Raw genomic sequence first — 27,311 nt, 5'->3', positions numbered from 1 at the left:
TGTTAAACAAGGACCGAAATAAAAAACCACGTGGAAGAGCGTTAAACAAGGCGCCCGCCAACTACAATGAGCGCATTTTCGACAGCAGGCGCAATGGTCTCACTGCGAACATACACGTTTACGGCCAGCTTAGAAATTACGTTTTCGGTGGGTGCACCAAGTAAGCCGGTGCTACTGCTGTAACTAGGTGTACGCGTCAGGGTTTGAAAACAATATTGCAGGAGCTAAAACCAGCTCATGGGGCGAGGCATAACCCAGCAGGCGGGAGCCAACACTGAGCGAGCACTGCGCAAATGAGAAAGTTACTACTTCCTGTAATATGCGAGTTACAACACCACGTGGAGACTGAAGTAGATCGTGGTCGCCGTTTCGAAGCTAATCAGGCATTCCTATGCTAGAAATAGCGACCCTAGATTTCAAAGCCGGTACTTTTGCCTTAATTGTATTTTCAATCACAGCATCCTCCACTGAAGATTCGGACGCTGGGTAGATGGATGAATTTAAAGCAAACACTGTTTGTCAAGGTACTGAGCCGAAGTGCATTAGGGCTTATCAGACAACACTTATATCGACATAGGTAATTCAGGTCAGACATTTGTCAGCATCACTTAAGCCCATGGTGCTCAACTTCTGATGAGGATTACGTTTAAGGACATGAGCTCACCTTTAGATCCGCAAAAGCCGCCGCACCTGCAATAGAAAGCAGCTTTATTGGCACCACAAAATTGCAACCAATTATACACGTTTGTAGATGGCCACATCAGATAGAGCTAATACAGACCCTCCACGAGTAAGTCAAGTCTGAAACTCTCATCACGCAAGAGAAAGCCATTTTAAATGACAGTACAGGAACAAAACTAGCCCCGCCCCCCCAAACACCATAAAGGACAAAGATGTATATAATACATACCGGTAGGCCAAATTAGTCTTCCCAACACGAGACTGAAAAAAAGGGGGGATTGTTATTATACACAACACATGTGTTAACAGTTGCCATGTTAGGAAAATTGTTAGGATTGATACATCAGATAGGAGCGAAAGACAAAAGCTCTTTTTCACCACTGTTCATCAGCTGAACTATGGGCTCATCATCGTATCAATTATAAAAAGATCGCTTTAAGCACTGTTAACCAAACACCATGCAGCTGATCACTTGGATCTATTAACCTCTAGTGATACGGGCAATGGAATAAGTTTCTCTTTAAATCCAAAAAGAGAACGCACCGTGTACTGTTAAGGGCACCTCCCGCAAAACGCACATGCATTAGTAAAGATCTGGCGACCGCACACGTGTGCAACAATGCTCAAATGTGTACAACCGCGTCCCCAAAACGAGTACTTACTGCTTCCGGTGAAATAACCAGTAAATCCAGGTGTGCAGAGGTTCCTGCATGCGGAAATGACGAGTACACATGGCGTCTTGAACTACGCTTCAGGAAATCGTATGGTCCGACAGCAGGTCCAAAGGATGTTTCGCTTTAGGCTTGTTAGACAAGTCAAAGCATCAGCCCTGCAGACAAAGAAAGCGCATCAGAATCCTACAGCATTTTTCAAACTCACTTCGATGCAGTCAATCCAGTGCCCTCAGGTACAAGTTCATCCCTCATCCTTTGTCGGAGAGATTCCCATTTGTAAAACAAGTCATCATTACAGGCACAAGGAACACGACTTAAGCGGCGGGCCTCATCCTGCCACTAAAACAAATAAAGAGCAGCAAGTGCATGTTTAATTAAAGTCTAAAGCCCCTGGTAGGTAAACAGATGGCAGCACTCGGCGTGACTTGGGGCACGCCGAAGACACTGAAATTAAAGTTCGTACATTTAACAGGGGGTAATTCTACGCAATGAAAACTACAAGACTGGGTAATTGCATCAGAATGGAAACAGGAATATAACCAACTACACCATTTGCAATGAACAAACACACATTAATATCAAACTAAAGGGGCACAGATAATTAAGTACACGCAATATTAGTAAAAATCTCAAATTATGACGCGAGTCTCGTAAGCAGGCTGTACGCTAGCTGGGAAGCGTGTGGCGATGACATAAATTGCGTTTTCTTGCGATAGGGACAAAGCGTTTGAAGAAAGCGATATTTTAAAAGCGTCAAATGACAGGTTTTATTTGCAAACAACGAGTCAGCGGAACGAACTACAGTATAAATAAAGCACAGGCCACCGAACCGCCAACCTCACTCACCACAACAGCTACGACTGAAGACTACAGCGGAAAGAGACTGAGCAAAGCACGCCGCCGCTATATATACAGCACGGATGTGACGTGACTGACTATCTAGATCGGCAACCAATGCCTGTGCGTTTCAGGCCTCTCTAAATGGACACTTACATGGTTGCTGATTGGTTAACATCATGCTAGAGCGAGGCTTGATTGTTCAGTCACACCCTCGACTCGGTTTTCTTCTGCATGTGGAAGAAGATGGCGGCTCTAGCGGCAGAGAGGCGGGGGGACACATAGCATCGAGGGGCCGTCTGCTTCCGGGATGCTGGTCAAGGGGGAGGGGGGAGAGCTGGCCTTCCACTTCCGGTACGGTGTGTTCCGGCGCGGACCCGTCCGCCGCGCCCCTGCAGGTAGGGGGCAGCAGAGCCGGGGTAAGGAAGAGGGTGTGGGGACGGATGTGACGTTTCAAGTAGAGGGCCAGGGGGAGGACCCTGACATAGCCCCTGAGGTGACAGCACCCCACAGCCCTGGGGACGTGGTGGCTCGAACTATTGGGCATTCAGGGATCCTGTTCTTAATAATTTGGACCCTAAATTGCCCGGCGAAACACTTTACAACATAAGGGCATTGTACCATCCCGCAGCTGCATTCTGGGAGCCAGAGTCCTATTATACATGTATTCATGAGCAGTAAAGAAAAAAAGCAACATGCATCCCTACATTCTAGTTACATGCTACATTGGTTGCTTGTATAGCGCCCGGACGCTTCTGTCGGGTTTTTTTCGCACATTTGACCCCATTGTACACCTTGGACGACACGGCGATTATCCCTGGGGCGGTCCAACAACACAATAACTAAGCACACAATTATTCCAAAGCAGTAATATTCATATCATACACATTTTCTTAACCTACATCTATATTGGACTGTTGTATATGGTCGCCATAAATAATTACCATTGCAGTGCATTCTAGGTACAATGGTCGTGTACGTGGAGACTAGGAGAGAAACCAGGCCAGTGGCATTTTTTACAGCTTCTGTGACACCGAAGGGACAGAAGCCCGTGCTCTGGAAACTGTAGAATATTGCATACGTTACCATCAGATTTAGTCAATCTACCCTTTACCTCTGTAATTATCATGATATGGCATTTTTTTATTTTATTTATTTGTATGTTATCAAAAAATATTTTTTTACAAAAGTAGACAAAGAAAAAGGAGATGACTGGTCGTGTTGTCAAAGAAAAATCCATAAATCTGTTTAGTAAACTGCAATTTATGGTCTCTTAAATTGTCTGTCTCTGTAATCTACATCTGTGGCAGGTGAGTACTACTAGTCCATTAGAGATAAGGTGTCACGGGTATTGCTGGAAACATCTCTTTAACTATGTATTGCATAATGTTTACTGTGGCCAGCATCCATGATGTTCTTTCCCCTCCTATCAGTTTTTGCCAACAAACTTCTTCGTCCATAAGAGAAAAATTGGATAAAGTACCATGCAGGTATTTGATGCGGATGTCTCGTGTCGCTGGACATTCCAAAAGCAGGTGGCGGATTGTTTCTTTGGCTGAGGAAGGGTTGCAGGGGCAACAGGTGTTTGTGGCCGCTAAACCTCTAATGGCCAGAATTTTTTTAGTTTTCTACCAATTCAGTCGAATTCTCATGGAGAAGTTGCATGCCGATCTGTTCGGAAATAAGTTGATGTAGTTCTGAAGAACTTCACATTTTTTGTAGTTCTGTGGTAGGTGTGTTGTTAGTTTGATTTTGTTGGCAGTTTCTAATGTCATTATCCAATCAAGTTCTCTGATCTTTTTTTTGGAACTTTTACTGGGTTGGTTATGAGTTCCTCTTCGCAGCTCTCAACAGAGGTTAAGAGAGCCACGTTCTCTGCTTTCCATCTAGTCAACATGGCACAAGTGGAGGACCACAGTTCTGTATTTATCAGCTTGTAGACGTACGGACTGTCTGTCAGTCTGCATTTCGTATACAGCATTAGGCTTTTGCAGTTTACTGAAGTCTTTAGCGATGTGAGGCTTAGTTCGCGTCTAATCGATGCCACTGGAGTTGACTTGGGAAGGCCTAGCACCGATCTCCAGAAATTCGCTTTCAACTTTGGCCATAGATCAGGGGCGGGGGGCGATTAGGCATGGCATCTGCACCGTAGGTTAGAGACGGTACTACCTTCTTTCTGTAAAATTCTCAAACCAGGATTGTCGAAAAGTGGCCATATTTGATATCAATTGCTTTTCCCTGTACAGTACTTTTTTTTTTTTTCTTTTTTTTGTCATAAAGGACTCCTTGCATAGCTTTTTCGTTCCCAGAGCTGTCCATGGTAACCCCCAGATATTTGAAGTCACTTACTCTTTAGACTATGGTGGTACCCAGACGAAGTTTCATCTTTTCCCTTTTGATTGTTTTTTCTATTGTCGTCATTTTGGTTTTTCCTTCGTTGATGTCCAAATTGTTCTCTGCCATATATCGCTGTAGATTGTTTAGTTGGCCATGCAGGCCTATTGGTGTGTGGTCTAAGAGAATCAAGTCGTCCACGTAGAGTAAGCGACTGATCGTTTTTATCCGCCAATTTTTGGCGGGAAGGAGTGTATTGTCTTCTCGGATTCCTGTAAGTCTCCTAGATAAGTCCAGAACAGGGCTGGGGCCAGAGGAGGGCCCTGTTTCACACCTCTCGCTGTTGTAATCTCAGCCGAAAGAGTCGCTTGTTGGTTTAAGGGGAATCACCATTGTGGTGTTAGTGTATAGGGCACTTATTGGCTCAAGAATTTAGTTTGGGCACTTCCAGCATATCCGCTTTGACCATAGTCTAGTTCTATCCACTCGGTCAAAAGCTTGGGTAAGATCAACGAAGGCTACGTATATTCTAGTACTGCCTTCTAGGACCTTACTTTTTAAAGTACTCAAGATGAGCATGTTTGCGCTCGTACCCATATTCTTTTTGAACGCTGTTTGGAGATGGTCTTTACAGGGGGCGTTACTTGCCCAAGATGTAAAGTGGCGGAGAAGTAAGGATCCAAATACTTTGCCTATTGGATCTAAGAGGGCTATAGGACCATAGTTAGCTGATCAGCCTTGTTTTCTTTTTTGTAGATGGCAACTACATTTGCTGTGTTCCAGGAAGGAGGGATGGTTTTTGAGTCTGCACAGCGGCCAAAGATCTTGCTTAGCAGTCAAACCCAGGCTTCCGGGTTAGTTTTCAGATCGAGATTGGTTATGCCATATGGGCCCGGGGCTTGAGAGGCTTTTAGTTTATTAAATCGAATATGTCAACTTTGTTGTCCAACCGTATCCAAGGCGAATCAGGGCTCCTGTTATCCTGCGTGCCATTGTTGGTGATAGAAAAAGATTCTCAAAATAGTTCTCCCATGTCAGTTCCCCTATTCCATTCTGTATAGAAGGCAGAGCGCCTATCGATGTTGAGCGGAGTAGGGACCAGAAATCTTTAGCATGGTTGCCATTTATGGCCTTAAGGATGTTTTCTGCATCACGTTGGTATAGTACAGATCGATGGGCCCGCAGCCAAGCTTTGTAGGTTCTTGTTGCTTCAGTGATGGCGATTAAGGCAGTCTTTGGATCTAGTTTTTTTGCGTGCCTAATGGTCTTCCTTACTTCACGCTTTTTGTCTACCACCAGCTTGTCGAAGACATGTTTTATTTGTGTGTTTGATGGCGTTGTCGTTCGTGACGTGACTTTGTAGGTTGTTAGTAAAGGAGCGTAGTCTACCGGGACTGGGCCTTCACTCTTTGCCAAGTCGTTCTAATAGGCTGTCAGGGTTCTTATAGCAGCCAAGTTCCTTGGTTGTTTACCTCTAGGAGGGAGGTCATTTTCACATAAGATGCTATTTGTGAAGACCAAGTCGTTAGTAAAAGATTGTGATCACTAGCAGACGTCCTCACCACTTCAAAGGTTTTTATTGACTGGAGAAGCGGTTGTGTGACAAAGATGTGGTCGAGCGTGGAATGTGAAACATCACGTTCCCAGGAAGGAATTCGACTTGGGTCAGGAAAAACTGAATCAAGGTTAAGGAAACCTCTTGATTTCATAAGTTTCATCCACTGAGTAGCTCGTTGTTCAGAAGCCGTTTTCTTGGCGTTTGTTTCGCTGCCCTGTCCTCCTTATTTTTTTTTTCTTTTCTTTTCTTTTCGTTGGCGTTTAGGTCACCACATATTACAATGTGGATGACCTAAACCTGGTGGATGACTTGTACTTCGTCTATTTCTGCCTCAATCATGGCAAGGAGTTTTTTCGGTTACATTATAGAAGGATTCCAGTCGGTGTTAAAGATTACGATAGACTTTGTTGTGCTCTTTTTTTCCTTAGCGTTAGCTGCAGACCAGTTTAGTTTCACTGTTAGCATGAATTGGTTTTCCCTAAGTTTTTGTGCAAGAGTAAAGCCACTTCCGATATGGGTTGCCATTAGTAGGCCCGAAGTGGGGTGGCCAGCGATGCGTTTTTTGCTGTTGCAACACTAATTTCATAGCCATCCACGGTGTAGGGCTTTGCGTGAGCCATGTCTCTTGGAGACATATGATATCATAGTGTCCAAGATGAATGTCTCCTGGGATCGTTAAATGCAAAAATCCTTGAGTGTTCCATGAGCACATCCTGATTGTTTGTTGGGTCGAAGCAGGGCGAAGGTCCACCTCGGGACTCTGCTCTTGGATCATGGGAGGCTATCTTTGTCGGTGAAGGGTCAAAGCCTTCGGGAGCCAAGACCACATAGTCTGGAATGTGAGGCCAGTTTCAGTGCTGGCCATAGCAGATTGAATATCGTTCTGTACTTTTCTTGTAAGACCAGTAGTTGTATTTATATTTGTTTTTTGGATTTGGTTACTTGTAGATGGTATCTCTACAGCAACGACTTTCTTACTAGATTTTGGTTTGGTTTTGTCCGAGGCAGTAGGGTCCTTAACATATGCTGTAGCACTTGCTGCAGTAAGCTTCCGATGGGCGTTAGGTTTCGTGTTAAGACTGCTAAGTGAATATTCAGCGTTTTTCTTTGTCGCCCTTGGGTAGTCAGGTGGAAAAGATTTTTGCCAGTTATCTCGTTGTTGTACTTTCAGGCTATGATTCCATTTGCCTGCTTTAGTCTCCCTAATCTTCCTGGTTGACTCAGTTAGGTCGTATCCTAGTCCTTAATAGGTCTTCCGCCGCAGCTCTAAGAAGGTTGTTCACTGTTGATGAAGTGATGTATAAATGTGAAACCGCCTTCTGTGTTGTTGGCTTGGGTCAACAATTTTCAAGTCAGAGGTCCTTATTTGGCGAAGCTTAGGTAGGTGATGAAATAGTTCAATCACTGCTCTTCTGTTGAGAATTACCTCATCGCAGTTGCCAGATATCTGTTCCACTTTCAGTATCCATCTAGTTTGATTCTCATTTGGATGTTTGGTGTGATAAGAATCGGTTTTTGACCTGTAGTGAGTGACTTGGGGGACCTTATACTTTGATAGTTACGTCTGTTTAACTCAATTCCTGAGTGTGCTGTTTTTTTCCCCTGAGGGCCCTTTGTAGTCAGACTCTGAGGATCGGGATCTTTTAGGATGTGGCTTTCCTTCGTCTTCATTTCGGTAAGTTCTTTTTGCGTTCTCAGATTCGGGTAAGGGATTTTTCCTCTCTTGTGACTTTTTTTTGTTTGTTTCCTAATTATGCAAAGTCGTTTTTCCTCTAGAGTGAGGAAAGGAGACACTGCTGAGACGGTACCTTCGTTTCTTGACTGAGGAGGTTGGGCAGCCATATTTTTAGGTTCTTTTTCATCTCTAGGTCTTGGGTGGGAGCAGAACGTAGTCTGTTATGTGCTGAGTAATGTTCATCATCTCTGCGTCACCTAAGAAATCTTCTGCTGATCTTGGTGATGTGCTAATGGGAGCAGTCCTGTTTGTTAGAAGAGATTGAGTTTCTTTAGTGACTTTTGTTTGATGTAGTCTAGACCATTGGAGCTTTGAAGAGAGGTGCTGGTAATGTCGTTTCACGTTTTATTGCCCCTGAGTGGTGGAGAATTGGCTCTAGAAATGTCTTGTCACACAGCATTAAATTTGCTCCTGTCTTATGGTTATCCGGTTGTTTACTTAAAACGGGTGATACCGTGATGGCCGTCGGGTCTATAAAAGGCGAAGTTTGTGAACCTTCCGACTTGTAGGTTTTCTCGACGGTTGGCTGTATACTGGGAGCTGATGAAGTTTCTTGTAAGTTTGGTGCCTGGAAAGGAGGTTGGTCTGGAGATGGATACATAGACTTTGTTTTGGACTCCACAGCCATAATGTATCCTTCCAAGTAAATTAGTTTGCTTAACATCATTGCTATCCGGTGTCCCTCTCCCTGACGACCCCTCACCCAGGGGATCCTCCTGCAATGGTCCAACCCCAGGAACTGGATCCAAAAGCGATGGCTGTGTCCTGGCCACCTGGATGACAGATCCCCGGGGACTAGCAGGCGAGACAACTTTAGGTTTCTCACACCAGGCAGTGTACTATTACATAAGACCATGGCATTGTGGGTGGAACCGGAGAAGCGGGCACAGCAGTGTGTGATGTACAGGTTGGGCTTGCAGGTCACCTGGACGATTTGGGAGTGGTAGTGCTTCCTGTTGCAGTACACCGTTTTCGTATGCCTGGGACACCACATGGGTGCAGTCCAGGGCTGCAAAGACATTTGGCATGTGTGCTACAGCATGGAACTGTATCTTAATGGCCTGCACCTGTGGTGGGCAGAGAGATTTATTTGTTTATTGTATTTATTGGTTATTTGTAATTCGCACTATACAGCAAAGATTGTGTTTCAAGGCGCATCAAGACAAGGGGGGTATAGGGATGAGGAGATGGGATAAAACGAAAACAAAAGTTCTTAAAAGGTCTTGAACCATTCGGAACGTGGAAGTGCTATAGCATGAGAGCAGGAGAGAGTGGGAGGAGGGGGGATTGCAGGAAGGCGGCAGAAGTAAAAATAGTGAATACAAAACAAGTTTAAAAAGTGCAGGAACAAGTAGGTAAACTACATTAAGGAGGACCAGAAATGCAATTGTGACAAGCAGGTAAGTCACTGCAGCCTGAAAAAGCCTTGCCTCCTGGAGTGAGGGGCTACCTCAGGCATGCAGCTATGAACACAGGTAAACAATGTAAGACACAGCACAAGCTGTGAAAGGCCATCCAGTGATTGCATATAGGTCAAAAAATGCAAGAACACAACAAGGTTGCAGAGTCAATCAGTGTCTGCATGTAGGCAAGATGCCACACATGAAAAGGTGGCAAAGTCAACTGTAGTAGCAGGTATGGAAGATGCCAAAAACAGCAAGGATGCAGAGTGGTCAGCTGTTGCAGGTAAGTAAAATGAAAAACACTGCATGGATGCAGAGTCTATCAGTGGCCGAGGGAAGGTGTATTCAGGACACAGCGTGGGCTGGGTAACGCCGGCTAGAAACAATGCAAAGGACGCAGTGGAGAAGGGGATACGCAGTCGCTGGGACATCAGGGTTATGCAGGAGGGGCAGAGAAGCCCTGTGTTACCCGTGTTACCGTGTAACATGGCACAGGAGGGCTTCCAGCACCTGACCAAGCACAAGACAACATGTTGGCTGTGACATGCCATGCAGCATGACCACAGAGTGCTGGAAGGGGCCAGTTTCTTAGAATTGTGGACAGATGCAAGCTTTAGCTGTGGGGGCACACCTGTACGGATGTTTATCCTGCTCTCAATTGCCCCCTGGATTGTGGTGAGCAGTTCATTTATGGTCTCGCTGTTGTGCCAGTACAGGGTTACCAGTTGGCTGTCCATGAGGGTCCATGGTGAGGGTCTGATACTGGGCATGGGTGCTTGCCGTACATGGTATCTCCCTCTCCTCTCTGTGCCCTGGGGTGGTTTTTGTGACTCGGTAGTTCCAGGCACAGCATGAGCAGTTGCATGTCCCATCTCGCAATGGCTAGTGCCAGCATGGTGTTGGAAAGTCTGTTTGGGGAAGGCGTTGGCCTTATGTAGCCCCCTTGAGTCGATTTGGTTCACCTGGGGCTTAATTTGTGGAACCTGTATGCATTTGCCTCCACCTGGAAGCTGGAGGTACCTGTGCTGTGTTTTCGGCTCTATTACCGTCGTCTCTATAATTGTGATTGGGTGGTAATACCGCTTTGGTGTTTTGGCTGTAATTCCGCCTGCTGTAACAGTCAGCGGAATTAGCGCAGATTCATGATTGGGCAGAACTGTAATTGTGGCAGTAAATCCGTTACAGCCACTTTTAGGGTTCCCCCCAGACTCCTAATGACCCCGTGTGTCTTTCGTCATGATTTCTACCTCTATATGTAATGTTCAAATTGCCCCTGGGGCTGTTTCGTGTGGTACAGGTGGTCTGAATAGGAATTCTGCTGGCAGGACGAATATTGCATTCTGCATGCTTGGTAACCAGCCAATAAAAATGGACACTGCATATGTGACTAGAGTCTCATGTAATGGTAGGGCTCGGATTGTGTTGGTGTTACAGAGTTCTTGTATTTATTGCGACTACTCTGTTGTAATGGCTGCCTAGTGTAGAACATATGATTCCCTTGTCAGTGAATGAAATGGTCATATTTAGCTTCTGAAGGAGGGGTCCCTACCTAATGGGTTCACTGGCGTCTCAATGCTGTAAAGTAATGGTGCTACTATCTCTTGAGTCCCTATAGTAAGGGGCAATTCTTCTATAAAATGTAACTTTACGATGGCCCAAGTGAATCCCTCAGTGTCCATACTTTTGGGTTGTCAGTGGAAACCATCCTTCGATTATACAGCATCGGGTGGCCCTGTCTCCACCATAAAGGTGACCATTCTTTCCCCTACCCTCACTCCCACTTTAGGTTCCTTGTCAGGGCTCGCTGTGGGCTGTCCCATTGTGTATATGTGGTTGACCCTGGAAGGGGGGAAACATTGCTTCCTAGGACACTGGCTCCAGTATAATGTGCCACTGTTCCTAATGGAAGGGTATTTTGCTTCTGGGGTACTGTACGTACTTGGGGTGGACATTCTGCATGATATTTGGAGTTTGGTATTGTATGGGTTGCCCCTGTGTGGATGAAGTTACTTGCACTGGGCCTGCATACTGGGGTTGTGCGGATCCTGGGGACCCATGTATGGTCCTGGGGCTATGGCTTGGTTTTGGATGTCTCATCCTTGTACTGGTCTGCGGTTTGAGGGGTCTGGTGCATAATACTGAGTTGGGGGTTCTCCTGGGTGGGGATTGCATGGGAGGTCTGCTTCAACATTCCTTGGCTATGTGCCCGACCTTTCCACATGTCCAACATGCTCCTCCAAATCGTGGTTGTAATCCCCCCAAATCCTCCTCCTCCCTTTTTGTGAATTGCTCATTGAACCCCCCCTCTGTCCCTTTTGACTATCTGAAATATTTGCCCATCCTTTTGATTGTTCTGTCTGCTGCATGGCATCTGTGAGATTGGTTACTACTGCGACCTTCCATACAGACTTCTGACAATTTCTTCTGTACTAACTTTGCTTCTGCACCTTTTCTTCCACTGCTCTTTCATTCTTGCGCTTGCGTTTACAGAAATGTATTACGTGCCCCTGTATTTTGCCCCACCCATTCGCTTCCATGCCTACTATTCTGTCTAATTCTGCTTGCACCTCCCTTCGCGGTACATGATAGAAGAATGGTATATTCTTTTCCCATTTCTCCCCTGTCTCTTCTCGCCACATCTCCTAGATGGACTGAATATATAAAGCTGGGTCCTCATTGCGTTTCTTGTACGTGCCATGATGGAACTGACAACCGGTTTATCTGGTAATGTCCTTCTCAATGCATCCCACACATGGGCTCAACAGTTGTTAAATGGAGCTCCATTGTGTTTTCACTCTCTAATTGGACCACTGGGAAAGCCCAAACAGTGTTTGTCTGATCGCCTTTTATATTGGCTAGTAAACCTTTTTATATCTCCTACAGCTAGAGTGGCTCCTCTTGTGTTTTTCTTGCTTTTTTTAAACCTTTGTTGATCATTTTCATACAAAAATCCACTATAGCCTTTACAACGGCAACACTATACAAACTAAAATTGTCCTTAAGCATCAGTGAACATTAATTTATAACACAGTTTAATCTGACGTAACAATTACAAGAGCACTAAATATGAAAGCAACATATTTCAACATGTTTTAATCCATAAGTAAACGGGTAGTGGACGAAACCTAGAACACACAACCACAACCTAGTACAAAACAGCACAAAATGCAAAATAAAAAACTCACTCATATGTTATTGAATGGACCACACCACAAAAGATAGATTGTCTCGTCTATTATTCACCAGCATTACTTTTTCATATTTAGATAAGATTAGCATTTCTACAATCATCTACAGTTGGTTTATGTCTAGTTTTCCAGACCTTCATCAAAGTATTATCAAACTCTCGTGCAATGGAACACCCCCGTCATGCAGTAATAAAATCATATGTTCTGCTGTTCTTGGGAAACTAATACCCAAAATCGTATCAATCTATCCAGTACCTCCCGCCAATAAGTGTGTACTCGTGAGCAATCCCAGAGTTCATGCAATAAAGTGCCTCTCCCTATTCTGCACACCCAACACAAGTCATTTTCAAGCAACCCCAATCTATATATCTTAACTGGAGTCCAATACAGCCACCCTAATACTTTCTGTCTTAATAATCTCATTTCTGTATCCATCCTCGCCTTCGGAGCAACTTTGAGCAAATCATCCCAAACCCATTTTCAACCAATTTGTGCCAGCTAACTCTTCATTATCAAAATAATATTTAGATTTCTTCAGAAGGCACCCTCTATCATATTTTACGAGATCTGGGCATCCAAACCCCTCATCTTTTGCGCTACGTAGTAGGATACATTTCGTTTACCCACCCCCCACAAACAATTTTGAAAAACGACATCAACCTTCCTTAAAATCTTTTTCGGCACCATTAGGGGAAGGGAATGTATTCTATCACCTTTAGTAATAAAACAATTTTTATTGCATTCATTTTTGCCCAAACCGACAGAATCAGCCTATCCCATTTTTTTAATGTCCATTAATACTTTCCGATTACTATATCAATATTATGCTGAACAATCTTTTTAAAATCTCGAACAATCTGTATACCTAAATATTTTACTCCAGACACCGACCATGTACAGTTCCATGATGCTAGTACATCTTTATTGCAGTCCTCTGTAAGTGGAAAAATTACTTTCTTACTCCAGTTGATCTTATGTCCCGACAGTTCCCCACTTCTTCAAACATTGATTTCAGTATCGGACCAAAATTCAGCGGGATTTGAGATTAATACTGTCATATCGTCTGCGTACGCTAGTATTTTCTATTCCTCCCCATCTATTTTGCCTAATGTATGCAGTTAATGGTTCCAGCGCCAAGTTAAATAAATATGGCGACAACGGACATCTGTGCCTAGTTACCCTGGACAACGGAAATGAGCCTGACACTAACCCATTTATTTGTACATTTGCCGATTATTATATTCCAATGTAAACTATTTATTACTCCTATGAAGACAGGGCAACACTTCTTCTGAAAGTATATACTACCAACTTCCAGTTAACCCTGTCAAAGTCTTTCTAGGCATCAAAAAATACCATTACTAAAGTAGTTTTCTCTCCACCCTTCACTCCTAGATTATCCAAAATTGTTCCGATGTTCTCATATCCAAACCTCCTGATATAAATTCTACCTGAGTTTTTGTTCCACTAGCTCGCCTATATGTTTTCTCAATCCATTTGCTCATATCTTTGTGAAGATCTTTAAATCAACATTTAGCAGATATATTGGTCTATAATTACCACATTGAGTATGATCTTCACCTGGCTTGGATAACAAAACAATTGAAGCTTCCCTCATTGGTTTACAAGCAATCTTGTAGATATTAATGATTCAAGTTGTTTGATTGCCTCTAGCACCTCGTTGATTCAGATTTTTGTATCGTCTAATCCTCAAAGTCCTGTGGAATCATCCGCAGCATTACCGTGCTAGAAACTGGAGGGGGTTCAGGGGTTGTTTGGGGAAGAATGTGAAACAGGGGGTGGGAGGAAGAATGTGAAAGAGGGGTGGGGATTGTGTCTTTAGGATTGCCTCTAATAACATTTAGTTTTTTTCCTTTTTGTCGTGTTTTTGTTATGTACGTGCACTTACACATCCGTTTTTCTTCTAGTTTTAATCTCTTTTGCTCACTCTTTGCTTCTCCTCTTGACATTTTTCGCGACTGAAGATGAACGCTTATCTTAAATTTCTACAGAATTCTCTGCAACGCTGCACGCAGAGTAGCAAACACAACAGCATTGCTAATGAAGGTAAAAAAAATGCCATTTCGTTGAAACCACTGGAAATCTGGGTGGTTCTTAATGCTTTCATAGTGGGTGTAGAACATCCTAGCACTGGACATAAAGTCGCTCATGCCTCTGTTTATCCAACATCTTCCGACCTCTGGCTGTGGACAAATTACACCGGCTTTCTCCCATTGTCCTTCCTCTTGGTGTCATCGATGTGAAAATCACCTTTGTAGTAGGAAATATCTGCATCACAGCTGTCATCAACTTCTTCAAGTAAGTGAGCAAACGTGAGCACGACATGTACCCCAAATGTAGCCCTCCAAAATGCACAACCACCACATCTACAGTACCAACAGAGGCCACACACTTGCAAAGGAGATCCTTGCACCCGAAACCCCACTCATAAACTGTGCCCAAAAAGCCTGCACTCCTTCCAACTGAAAGTCTGTATCGCAGCCTCTTTCCACAGCATACCTGTGCAGATCGTGCACAAAGGTATCACCGGCTATAAGCACTTGCCGTCTGTCCATCTCTGCCCACCTCACTGCATCGAACTTTCGGTAAATATGTCACTGCCCCTTCCGGTGAACCACACCCTTGAATCCTCCTTGGATAATCCCCACAGTTCCATTTGCGAAGGCTCCATGCTCATAAAGCAATGATGTGGCATGTGCATTTTTCCAGCTACAGGTAGGGCCACTCCCAAGTAAAGCAGACACAATACTTCTTCCCTTTGCACTCACATTTTCCAACACTCCCTTAGTGGTGCCTATTGGCGACTATAAAATTTCAAAAACGCCTGCACCAATCACATACTAAACCTCAGCATTGAACACTATAATTTCTGTACACAACTCGTAATTTCCCGTTAAACACTCTGAGAGTACGTTCCCTTTGCTTCCAAAGCCACGCCATCAGAATCTTTTCCTACAGGATGCCGTATTTCAGCATCCACAAGGATCTTGCAGTGCACCCAGCACTTTCGCCATGCACACAAGTCCACCCTTTCCCAGCACAACACTATGGATCCATGCGTCCTGCACACCTCTGCACTTTCATTCACATACTATGGCCGTCCCCATTTCCATTCCCAAAATATTGTCACTGCCAAACTACCCACAGTCGGTTCGCAACACTGCCCTACTGCAACCAATGCGCACACATCGCACTATGCAATCACCACCCTGTACCCGATGCACACCCACACTTGCGTTACTGCAGTGGGTATGCTAAAGCCCTATACTCTTCAGTGCATGCCCTATGGTCTACGACTTTCGCCCATGCACCCAAGAGTCTAATCCTTCCACACCCAAATCAACTTCCTGCACCCATGCATGCCACCATGTGCCCAACTACCGCATTCCATCCGCATAGCACAGCCACCCGCGCTCCCATCCAACCTATGTCATGTGCACTTCATTCCCCTTCTAAAATTGCTCTACCACCACTCGCCACGGAAAGAGGTCACCGCAAACGGGTCACGGGAGAAGCTATCGGGCCGTTATGACACCTGCCTCCAATCACCACACAAAGTACTCGCCTGTCTAGCTACCCGCGACTTGATGCAGTACACACGAAAACTGCAGGCACTCCTCCGTCTTCTTCCACCTACCTACATATGTCACATGAACCACTTCTCACTCCACCACCCGCTCCCTCCCTTCTTGCCACCAACAAATGGCGTATGGTACATTTTCCAGACCCTTCTGCCGCCGCACTGTCCTCCAATACACCATGGCGGCGTTTTCTAAAAACGTTGACGCACAGCCAACCATCGACCGCGTCCAACGTTCGCTGACATCACTGTGTATCGCAGGCCAATGACACTTCGGTCCGCGGAGCGAACAGGGAAATGGGCTTGCAGAGCGGACCCAGATATCACTAATCTTTTGGGGCGTAAATTTTAATAATTTTCAACAAAAGTACTGGTTGGATTGCCACCAAACACACAAGCACGCTTTTTGACCTAAGCCCGAGCTCCTGCCGCAAATTTGATGAAAATCCATCCAGCTGTTTGGGCTGTAGTCGTGTGCAAAGTTTTTTCCCCATTCAGTCTATGGGGAAAAAATATTGGGATCCACTTTTAACTTTGCCCCCCCACCCCCCCCTCCCGCACGAGACCTCACCCAACTTATATATTCTCTCATTCCCACTGTGAGCTTCTACAGGCTTTGTTAGCTATTACTTAATTAACTATTTTGTATCTCCTGTATTTGTGCTGAAACCTATGGTTTAGTAATGCACACTGTTCTATCATACAACAAAAACATCATAAACATAGGCATTCAACTGAAAGTTATGGCAGTAATGACAGTAAGTAGGCGGCAGCGAGGTCAGCATTGGATATATCAGAAAAAGAAAAACAGATGGCAGTTCCAAGTACATCGGGTGTCCGGGGGGGAGAGACATTTCTCAGTACACATCTATCCATTACCCCCATATTTTTTTGAATTTCTGGGGGCAGCCTCTCGCATTGTAGATCCTTGTCCTCTTCAAATGCCTTTCTTTCACTTAACTTTTCTTCCGTTCCACAAGCACAACTTCCTTCTTTCCATTTCTCTTCTGCTTATTTTTCACACTTTCTATCCTTCACACACTTTCTCTCCTTTTTCGCTCCATGCCGCTTTAAAACTGTCTTTCTCCTGCTTTAGTAAAATGCACGCTCCCAAGTTTCTCTCACTCACTGGGTAGCGTTGCGTTGACATGCGGTTCCTCTGAAATGCACGCTCCCAAGTTTCTCTCACTCACTGGGTAGCGTTGCGTTGACATGCGGTTCCTCTGGATAAACAGGGTTGAGATCAGGGTCTCGCCACCTGCCCCTTAGACATCCTTGGCACCGGCACACGTCCCAAGGGAACTAGCAGTTTACCGAATGCCACCAGCAGGATACAGGCTGCCTTACTCTGGCTCCTTGGAGGCACGGCTCCCTAGCCACGCTGCAGCCCATCACAAACACTGGACCAGCAGCCCGGCACGCCGTTCTCCTCCAGGCTTTACCTCCTGCTGCTCTCTGCTCCTTGGCTTCTCTGGTCCAGACAGCATCCCCAGATCGCTCTCCTTGTGAAAAACCACAGCTTTATATAGCTGAAAAAACTGTCAAGTGGAGTCAGGTGTGAGTAGTCATTATTAAATGCCTGACTCGATTAATTGGACAACTTGAGTTCTTTCTATAGTAGGTTTCCCTTATTTTATAGTAGATTTCCCTTACCTTCCTCCATGTTTCTATGGGTAATCTTCACTGCTCTTAGTTGTCTCCTCCTCGTCTCAGTATTTGTTGGACATGGAGAGGGGGAGATGGGGTGAGATTGAAAGTACCCCATGAAGGCTGAGGGAGAGTAGGTTGAAGTATTATTGGGACTGGAGGAATACCATGTCTCGCTTTTGAATATCCTCCTCTAAGGTGATCATCCCTCGCTTGTCCACCCCCAGGGTCGGGATCCAAAAGCGATGGCCCTTCCCTTGCCACCTGAATGGAAGATTCCAAGGGAGTAGGTGGAAGAATACAGTCGGGTTTCTCACACAAGACAACAGCTATGGCCATGACCAGTAGCCACTGCCTTCTGCCATGCCCACTGTATATTTTAAATCCGTAATGGGCAACTAGCCTTGGCCAGTGGCCACAGCTTTCCGCTGTGCCAACTGTAGTTTTTAAATTGCTCACTCGCTATGGCCTTCAGCTCTTCCCTTTTGAGCATAGTGGTCAACAGAAGGGTTTCGATATTGATGACCAATCCTATTCCTTTTTGGAATGGGTTAATAACAGGATGACTTTATTGCCATATAAATGTTCTTTCAAAAGCAGAAATGTCAAGAAAATGGCTTGTTTATGGAACGCCTATTCCATCTGAAAAAAAGGGGGTTGGATGAGCAACTTGAACTCACCTGTAGGCATGGAGACAACCAGCACATACAAATCTGTTATTGATCTTTAATTTCCATGCTAAATCTATATTCCTGGCCAAGAAATCACTTTCAGGATCGCCTGATCATAGCAGGCCCCCTCCCAAGGAGTTGTATTGCATCACTCGGGAAATGGGAGATGTTATTATGAAATAATTCCTTCCCTGTTGCTTTGTGATACCATAGCTAAGTTTGAAGGAAAAATGCAGAAAGTGTACAGTGACATTTGTAGTCAAAGTAAAGATAACATGTCGCACAATGTTTTGCATACCAGTTGTCAAAATGTAACACACCATGATTGTGGGTAGGTTACAATGTCTCCCAATATTTTTTAAATGTTGCCTCTCAAAAATGCCTTTGCCTCACCTATTCTATTGATGCTCAATGATTTCTTCACAAGGATATTGCCTGCTATATTGAAGACAGTAGTGCACTCCCACTACAAGAAGCACCTGAAGAGCCCTCTGGCCCATTTTACCTATGGACAATCTCTGGCATGCCCTATATGGTCAAGCTCATGGAAAGGAGGTGAATCCTCAATTAAAGAACTTTATGGAAATCCAAGAAATTCTGCATCCCTTCATGCAGGATGTTGACTTTTCACGGCACCAAATAATTCACCACATCTACACCCGAGTCCAGACCAAGATGGCATTGGGACTTTAGTGCTCCTGAATTTGTCTAGTGTCTTTGATGCAGTTTCCCATAAATTGTTCCTTGCAAAACTAGCCAACCTAGTATGTGAAAGTGCAGTAGCATAACACAAAAGGAGGGTCGATAATGAACGCCAGCATTCAGAATTTAAAGCACTTCGATTTTGTGCATACAATCTATGCCATTGTAGTCACTGTAAATTACACTTTTGAAGCTGCAAACAGTGTAGGTTTGTATGTTCACTGTAAATCACACGGACAAAGCTCCAGTCTCACCATCTGTTCCAAAACTCTCAAATTGGATGGTGTTGAAAAAACACTATAAGGCAGCATTGTCGCCATCAACAGCTTCCATGAAGCGGCTCCCTGCTGACAAACGCATGGATGCATTCCACACCCCCACATCACCCACACAATGAATCCGACGCAAGAAGCAAGGACATGTGCAAGCTTGAATTCTGGCGCAGGAAGGAAACAACCAGGAGATAGGCTTTCTGCGTCAATGCCACCAGACTCTGGCACATCCTCCCCGCCAACAGCAGACACCACCCCCTCAATTTTACATTTCGGGATAGCACTCAAGTCCTGTGTCTTTAAGGAATGGTTTCTTTGTGACGTCTTGCTCCACTCACTCTCCAGCTATATTAAGACTGGGCAATTTGCTCCCCCTGGTTACTTATAGATCCCTTATTGCCAAATTGCTTGCCACCCCACCCGCCCCCATTGCTGGCTCCCCACATCCTTGTATTGGACCCTTGCAATCTGCATCCCTCTGTGCACTTCCCCCAATGACCTGTAAAGCGCTCCGTTGCTTCCTGAAGTTAGATGCATACTCTAACCATAAAAATAATATTAATAATCATTATATACTGCAAACATGCATTTTGGGTCACTCAGCATATCATCTAGTGGTCTTGTTTGCGTTTAAACTGCATATTGTGTATGCATTTCTCAGTCTGTTTGTACATCTGTTTATAAATAAAACATTCTCTCGGTATATAAACAAATCAATAGGTCAGTAAATCTCCCCCATTCTGTAAATAGTTCCTGCCTGCTTTGCATAAAATCAATGAGGACTTTGGGAAAATAAAAACGCACATAGAGTGAGGAGTTGAGCGCTATTTAGCTCTTGCTTGTAGTCTTGAGGAGCCTGGTTTTCTTGGCACAAACAGCTAACCGTGGCTACTCTTGACTCCCAGGGCCAACCAGTTACATAGCAATGAATATACCTACGTGACATTAACTCTTGGCGTTTGGAAACATGTCTGAAGGAGCATTATGACACACATTTGAAATGGTATTGCACAATATATAATGAACACCGGTTTATAATTTGCCTCTCGTGTGGAAGGTAAATGTGCAGTTTACATTGTACTAACTCTTTGTTCCCCAGGGATAGCTCCTGCTAATGGGTGATGCTTTTAGCTCCAGCTTTATAAATACTTATTTAGACCAAGGACATAGTTTAATGTATAGCACATGTTTGTTGTAAGGTAATCCTGCAACTATTTTGAGCACACCATGCACTGTGGGCTTGGGTTTCTTTTATCAAAATACTCACCCTAGCAGTAGAAGGTCTGGACATGCTTTTTCTCTTGCCGTGAAGCTTTCACTGAGCAGAAAATGACTTCTGGTGACAGTTGGGGGGGGCACAGAGTGTTTCTATGGTCTCTTAAAGTCCCCCTAACCTTGGGGACTCCTGCACTGTAGTGGCCCCTACTGTGTGGTGGGGAGGTGTGGATTTAACCACTTTAGTGCTAAGAAAATTGATCATAATGGGCATTCCCATTCACCTAGGACGAGCAATCTCATCCTTGGTACTTAAGGGGTTAACCCGACTTCTGTTATTTGTTTCAGCCTGGTGATTGTTGTGACCACCTTTATTTCAGAAACTTGGAGTTTGGAGTCCTTCAGGTCTCTGGACTGTCATGTCTTTTATTAAACCTCTGTATTTGTCCTCTACCTAAGCTGTTTGTATTGTTTTCTGTCACGGCATACAGTTATGCTGATGACACCATGTTTTTTTAAAACAGTTTTTATTAGTTTTTTCAATGCACTCCATACAGCAGGCCAGGCGCGAAAATGGAACATAAAGTAAACACTTAACAATGCCCCACCTTTGGGCACCAACCGACCACCCCCCCCCCCCCACCTAACCCCTTCCAGGTTATTCATTCCTGCAACAATAACACGTCTGAGTACCCCTGACACAACAGAAGGCACATGGCTTCTAGGGCCCGAATACTATAAAGGATAAAACACCAGAACAAACCCACACCAAGGTAAAGGTTCTAGCCAATCTTTGGGGCAGATGATCCCTGACATGCCGCAGGAGTGTCCTCTACGTTATCTTGTGACAATGAAATGCTCCCACAGTTCAATTCACGAAACCTGTAGCTCCTGAAGGCCACCCAATAGTCCTTGGGTCTGCTGTTAAAGGGAAGCGTTTGATTGTACTGCATCTCCCTCCGTTCACACATCGACATAGAATTCACCCATTGATGTAATGAAGGAGCTGCCCCCCCATGTACGCACCACCAATGATCTAGCGACAACAGAGGCCATGCCGACCAGGCGTTTATCACTATATGATTGCAGTTCCACCAATGCCAACAACCAAGTTTCTGGAGTAAAGGGAATCTGGGCCTCCACCACCTGCTCCATAACTTCTGCAACGGCCACCTAAAAGGTTTGAATATGCGAACAGGACCAGGCCACACGGTAAAATATCGGCTGGGGTTTGTTGACATCTCTTGCAGTTTGGGGACTTAAGTGGGAACAGTTTATGTGGGGAAAGAGGAGAATAGTACAATTGATGTAGAAATTTAAAATGGATCAAGCGGAATCTATTGTTGATGGAGATCTATTTGGTGTGAGCCAGTATAAAGCCCCATTAGGCCTCAGACAATGAACGTGCCATACTGTCTTCCCATTTGACCCTATATGAAGATGAGGAAAGGGACACAAGCAGTCGAGCCAATCCGTACAAGGATGAAATCGCCTTTCTGGGGGATGTTGGGGCTGTAATGTACTCCAATATTGGGGAAACCTCAGGAGCGTTTGGGAAGTCGGGCCACCTTGATTTCAATACCTCCCGGAGGTGAAAATACAGCAATAGAGTGCCAGCCGCCCCTGGCCTTAAATTCCTCCTGTTATAAATTTACCTTGTGGTGCCACATCTCCTAGAGTGTAGATTTGCAGATTCTGAAAGTGTTGAATAAAGATGTGCTCATATGTAAGAGGAAATCCTCGGACCCTATATATGGCCATCATGGGAGAGTACCACAGTCCCATCCCGGCCCACTTCGCTAATTGAACTAAAGCCTTGAGCGTAATCTCCAGGGGTTGGACCTCTGCCCTCAGGTGCTGCTCCCGGGCGGCCCATAAGAAGCCTCTGAGGTCATCAGTCTGGGCGATAGACCTCTCGAGGTGCGAATGTGGAAAATTATTCGTCAGGGACCATCCACCACAAGGTTGAATATTGGATCTGAGCAACTAGATAGTAAAGAAAGGAGATGCGGGGTCGCTTCCCTGCCCAGATCGACCTAGACATCAGGGACTTTATGCGACTCCAAGGTATACAGGGAGCCATACCGGGATGTTATTAATGATGTATAGTAGTTTCGGTAGGATAACCATTTTGGATGGAGAGATGCGGGCCGCCTGGGAAATAGGGAGCCGTGCCCATGTGTCTACTCTGTGTTCCAGGTGTTGCAGGGCAGTGATCTAGTTTTCCTCATACAGTAGTGTAGGGGAAGTGGGCACTCTTATACCCAGATAGCGGATTCCCTGTAGACACCAAGCAAAGGCCTCCCCCACATCTTGTGGGGCAACCCCTGTTGTGAGCGGAAGCACCTCGGATTTAGACCAGTTTATTTGTAAACCGGACAAAGCACCAAATGTAGATATCTCCTCCATCACGGCCCGTAAGTTAGTCCAAGGGTGTTTTATATATAACAACATATCGTCCGCGTGAGACAATAGATACACGTGAGCGAATTGTTACTCCGCGGTGGGAGTGAAATTCTCTCAGGGTGCAAGCCACCCCTCAATGGCCAAGGCAAATAAGAGGGGGGAAAAAGAGCAACCCTGCCTAGTGCCTCGAGTTGGATAAATGGGAGCAGATTGAATTCCATTTGTGTATACCAGAGCTCGCGGGGCTGAATAGAGAAGCCAGATCCAATGGAGAAACGTGGTACCTACACCCGTGCGTCGGAGGACCTCGAACAGTTAAGGCCATTCAACCGAATCGAACGCCTTCTCAGCATCCAAGGCCACCACCGCGACCATTATGTATCAGGGTGAATAATCTTTGCAGGTTATTCTGAGTGGATCGTCCCGGAATAAATCCTGCCTGATCTGGGAGGATCAGAACAGGCATGTGGGGAAGGAGCCGTTCCGCGAGTAACTTCGCAAAGATTTTGTTGTCAGTATTTATCAGTAACAGAGGGCTCTAAAATGAAAAAGTTTTGGGGTCTTTGTTAGGCTTGAGTAGCACCGTAACCAAAGCAGTCCGAGTGGATTCCGGAAGTACCCCAGAGGACGCCGCCTCCCCAAACATATTGCATAGATGGGGGGGGGGATCAGCAGATCGGGGAAGGCCTTGTATAATTCAGCCGTTATCCCTTCTGTTCCAGGGGCCTTACCGTTTGGGAGCGACTTTATCACTTTACGGAGTTCATCTTCTGTGGGGGATCATTAAGGAGCACCCCAATCTGAGTCAAGCCAGCCCAGGGCAACCCTATCGAGGTATTGGGTGATATCATCATTCCCCGCAGTGCTATGGGCAATATACAACTTCTCGTAATATTGGCAAAATATCCCATTTATCTCCACCGCATCCCTGGTAGGCTCTCCCACAGAGGGTTCCACTTCTAGTATGGGTTCCAAGCGACTCTCCTGTCTAATGGCCCAAGCAAGGGTTCTACTCGGACGATCTCCCTCCCCGTATCTCGCCGCCGCGACGGGGTCGCCTACGAATCGCTCTTCCCCATCCATTAGAGAATGGATTTCCCATCTTTTCGCCTCTAGGTCGGCTTGAAGAGAGGGGGTGTTCGCCCTTTATTGAAGGAGCTCCATATTTTTTTTATTTCTTTCCCTTTAAGAGCAATTGCTCTGCGGATACTTTTCAGGACCCACCCCCCCTGCGACATGCACCAACCCCGCCGAAACACCTTAAAGGTTTCCCGTACAACACATGGGCTAGGGACGGATGCTGCATTCAGCTGGAAAAATTCTGCAATGGCCTGGCGCAAATCCTCCCGAAACGCCATGTCCTCCAGAGCCTGAGCCCAAAACCACCATCGAAGTTGCTTTGGGGGAGATGGAGGGCCCTTGAATTTCACAAGCACCGGGGAGTGATCTGAACGGGTACGGGGTAGAATCACTGCCCTATCCGCCACATGTGACTGCTCTAGAGACAAGTGGATATAATCATTCCTGGAAGAGCTCCAATGCACACTAGAGTGAAACGTGAATTCCCGTGCATCAGGGTGTTGCTATCGCCAAATATCAAACCGGGAATAATCCGACGCAATTGATTGCCATTTCTGTGCTGCACGGGTGAGTGGCCACTGAGCCGATGTAGATCTATCTAATGTTGAGGAGAGGGCCAAGTTAAAATCCCCCACCCAAACCACCTCATCCCGGGAAAGTTCGTAGGTGTTCCGAACATGCTTGAAAGAAATCGGGAGAGTCATAATTGGGGCCATAAACATTTATGAATAGAACGGACCAAGCCGCGATCTCCCCAGCCACCAAAATGAACCGGCCTTCACTGTCCGATTCCTGTCTGTGTAGTTTAAATTCCAGGGAGCGATGTATGTAAATTGCAACATCCCGAGATTGTGTCGAGTAGGAGGACCCGTACCTGTGGATAACCCAACCTAACCGGGCAGGGAGCTTGTGATCCTTCCCTACATGTCTCCTGTATACATAGGACATTAACCTGGTGGTTTCTTACATAGTTGGAAATGAGACGTGTTTTTTTTTTTAATTTAAAAATTTTTTTTTTTTTTTTGCATTAGTGAAGCCCGAATGTTCCATGTAAGTAGAATAATGTCAGAATTAACGGGGGCATGAAGCCCCGGGAGCACAGTCACATTATGGCTGGGTTGGCTGTACTTGAATGGTCTAATGCCACAGAGGTATCATTTGGTGCAAGGCTGTAGGGACATTTTACCAAATCGTGACACACATAGAGCATTATAAACCCAGAAGGAAAGACCCACCCACCCCTTCCCCTTGAACTAAATGCAACACAATCGTAACTGACCCCATCCACCCACCGACCCACGCCAGAAACAACAACAACAACCTACCGTCGACCATATCCCACCCCCCCAACCTACAAACATAACACTTTAACCCAATAGAGCGCCGCTGGGCAATGGGGGATCCGGCGGCCGCTGTGCCTCCCAATGGCGAGAGGCTTGGTTACCATATGTACTGTTTGGAGTTGGACCATATTGATCTGTGTGAGAGGAGTTCCTGTAGTTGGAGATCTGGGACCTGGCCACAAGTCTAAAGTGGGCACCAGCCCCCCCAAGTCCGGTTAGGGCGAGTGAAGAGGCGAGGCCCCCGGGGCTGGAATCTCCAAGGCCAAACCTTCCACTGACTCAGAAGACGTGAAGAATATGGTTTTCCCCTCATGCTCCACCCTGAGTTTAGCAGGGTACATCATTGAATACCGTACGTGTTTCTTTCTCAGGGTATTTTTTGCAGCTTTAAAAGGTTCAGCAGCTCCTGCACTTGTTGACTGGAATCTGGAAACAATCTGATAGTTGCCGAGCCCCACCTAAGGGACAACTTATCTTGTGCAGCTCGAAGTAGCGTATCCCGGTCACAGTAATTAAAGATGCGGGCAATTATAGCCCTCTCGGGGGCCCTAGGGGTGGTCTAGCCACCAAGGATCTGTCGGCAAGCTCCACCATGAACAAGTCTGTAACTGGCGGATTATCCAGAATCTCTGAGTAGTTTTTCCACAAACACCTCCATGTTGTCTATTGGAGTGGATTTCACAACCCTGTGATCCTAATGTTATTTCATCTCGACCTCCCCTCCAGGTCATCCTTCCTGGCCACCACCTTTTTGACCGTTTGCTGCAAAGATGCCACCTCTCGCTGTAATTCCGCAATCTTCTCCCCACCAGTCCCAATATGATGCTCTGCCTCAGACATCCTGCCGCACAATTTGTCAATTTGAATTGCGGAGACATCCACTTTACAAGTAAGTGCGTCTATCTTCACACCCAGACTGTTGGTGCTACTTTTAAGCACCAGTAGTGCTTGATTAAGTGTAGAAATGTCCAGCTGAGAGGAACCAGGGTCGTCACCTTGTTGTGGAGGGTCGGAGCGGGCATATTGATCCATCTTTGACTGTTTCTTCTGGTTCCCCATACCTCGAGTGCCTCCACAATTGATTTGTATATTGAGTACTGATGACCCCACAGGCACTCAAGAGGAGAAGAAGAGGGGGAGGTTACAGAGCCCAGTGTAGATGACCGTTAAACACAGATGCAGTCGAGTTCCCGAGGGGTAGTCTGGCCGAGACGTTGGTGTCCTCCACGTCCTGTGGTGCTTACAGCGGAGCGAGGGTCAAGGGGAGGGCCGCCCGCGTCAGTAGGACATGGTCACGCTGTGTGCAGATATAATGCCCAGGCCATGACAGTCACTGAAATTGTACAGCCTATGTGGAATACAGGGACGCCCCACTACTCGCATCGCCCCTATGCTGACCGCCACGAGACAGTTGTCCAGGCGTAGTCTGTTGGCCAGGGGACAGGAGCGAACAGAACATCAGTCAAGCGATGAAGAAACAAGATGCCCAGACCAGGGGAAGCACTTCGGCACTATTAGTGAGCAACCAAAATGAAGTATAGGGCGTCCCACTGCTCACGTCGCCAGATTGTTATCTGCCTTAAAGCTGTTGTCCAGATGCAGCCCTTGAGCCAGATGTTGGGAGATAGTCGAGTTCCAAGCGCCCCCCCCTGCAATGGCGCCCCGTGGGCCCCGGGTCAACTAGTGCCACAATGGGGCTGTAAGAGCCGGGAGCAGCCCCTGCAACATAGGGCCACTGAGGGGGGGGGGGGACACTTCACCCCGCTCAGTGCAGGGGGGATTGTGAGGGGGCCAAGGGCTGCCAGTTATGTCGTGGGGGACCCTCAGCCAGTTGGGGAGACATCACGCGCTGTTGTCTCTCCCCCCCCACCAGCCCCCTGACTCAACGCTGGTTGTTGAGGCAGTGGCACCCCCGCCTCGTACCACCTCCGCCCCCCAAAGCCACAATAAGAGCCGGGCTAGGG

The 27,311-nt window shown here is 46.0% G+C and overlaps 1 protein-coding gene and 2 non-coding genes across 10 annotated transcripts in view; 1 reads left to right on the top strand and 2 right to left on the bottom strand.

The window, feature by feature from the left end:
* Positions 1-1,016: 1,016 nt before the first annotated feature.
* On the bottom strand, positions 1,017-1,100 carry LOC138565447 (small nucleolar RNA snR60/Z15/Z230/Z193/J17). The gene has a single exon (XR_011301320.1). It is a non-coding gene; the product is annotated as a small nucleolar RNA snR60/Z15/Z230/Z193/J17 (small nucleolar RNA).
* A 479-nt stretch (positions 1,101-1,579) lies between these two features.
* Positions 1,580-1,656, bottom strand: LOC138565391 (small nucleolar RNA SNORD79). The gene has a single exon (XR_011301277.1). It is a non-coding gene; the product is annotated as a small nucleolar RNA SNORD79 (small nucleolar RNA).
* Positions 1,657-2,371: 715 nt separating this feature from the next.
* The window catches only part of ZBTB37 (zinc finger and BTB domain containing 37), a 189,167-nt gene continuing 164,227 nt past the window's right edge, over positions 2,372-27,311 (top strand). For 2 of the 8 annotated variants that reach the window (XM_069641117.1, XM_069641124.1), the window contains exon 1: positions 2,372-2,611. In XM_069641117.1, the coding sequence (XP_069497218.1) occupies positions 2,372-2,611 (240 nt within the window). The remainder of the gene's footprint in view (positions 2,612-27,311) is intronic. The other 6 variants (XM_069641123.1, XM_069641121.1, XM_069641118.1 and 3 more) reach the window with 5 other exon arrangements.

Source organism: Ambystoma mexicanum, chromosome 1q, assembly GCF_040938575.1.
Source record: "Ambystoma mexicanum isolate Mex_15411 chromosome 1q, UKY_AmexF1_1, whole genome shotgun sequence".
In the NCBI taxonomy this organism is placed as follows: domain Eukaryota; kingdom Metazoa; phylum Chordata; class Amphibia; order Caudata; family Ambystomatidae; genus Ambystoma; species Ambystoma mexicanum.
This window is presented reverse-complemented; position numbering and strand designations above follow the sequence as displayed.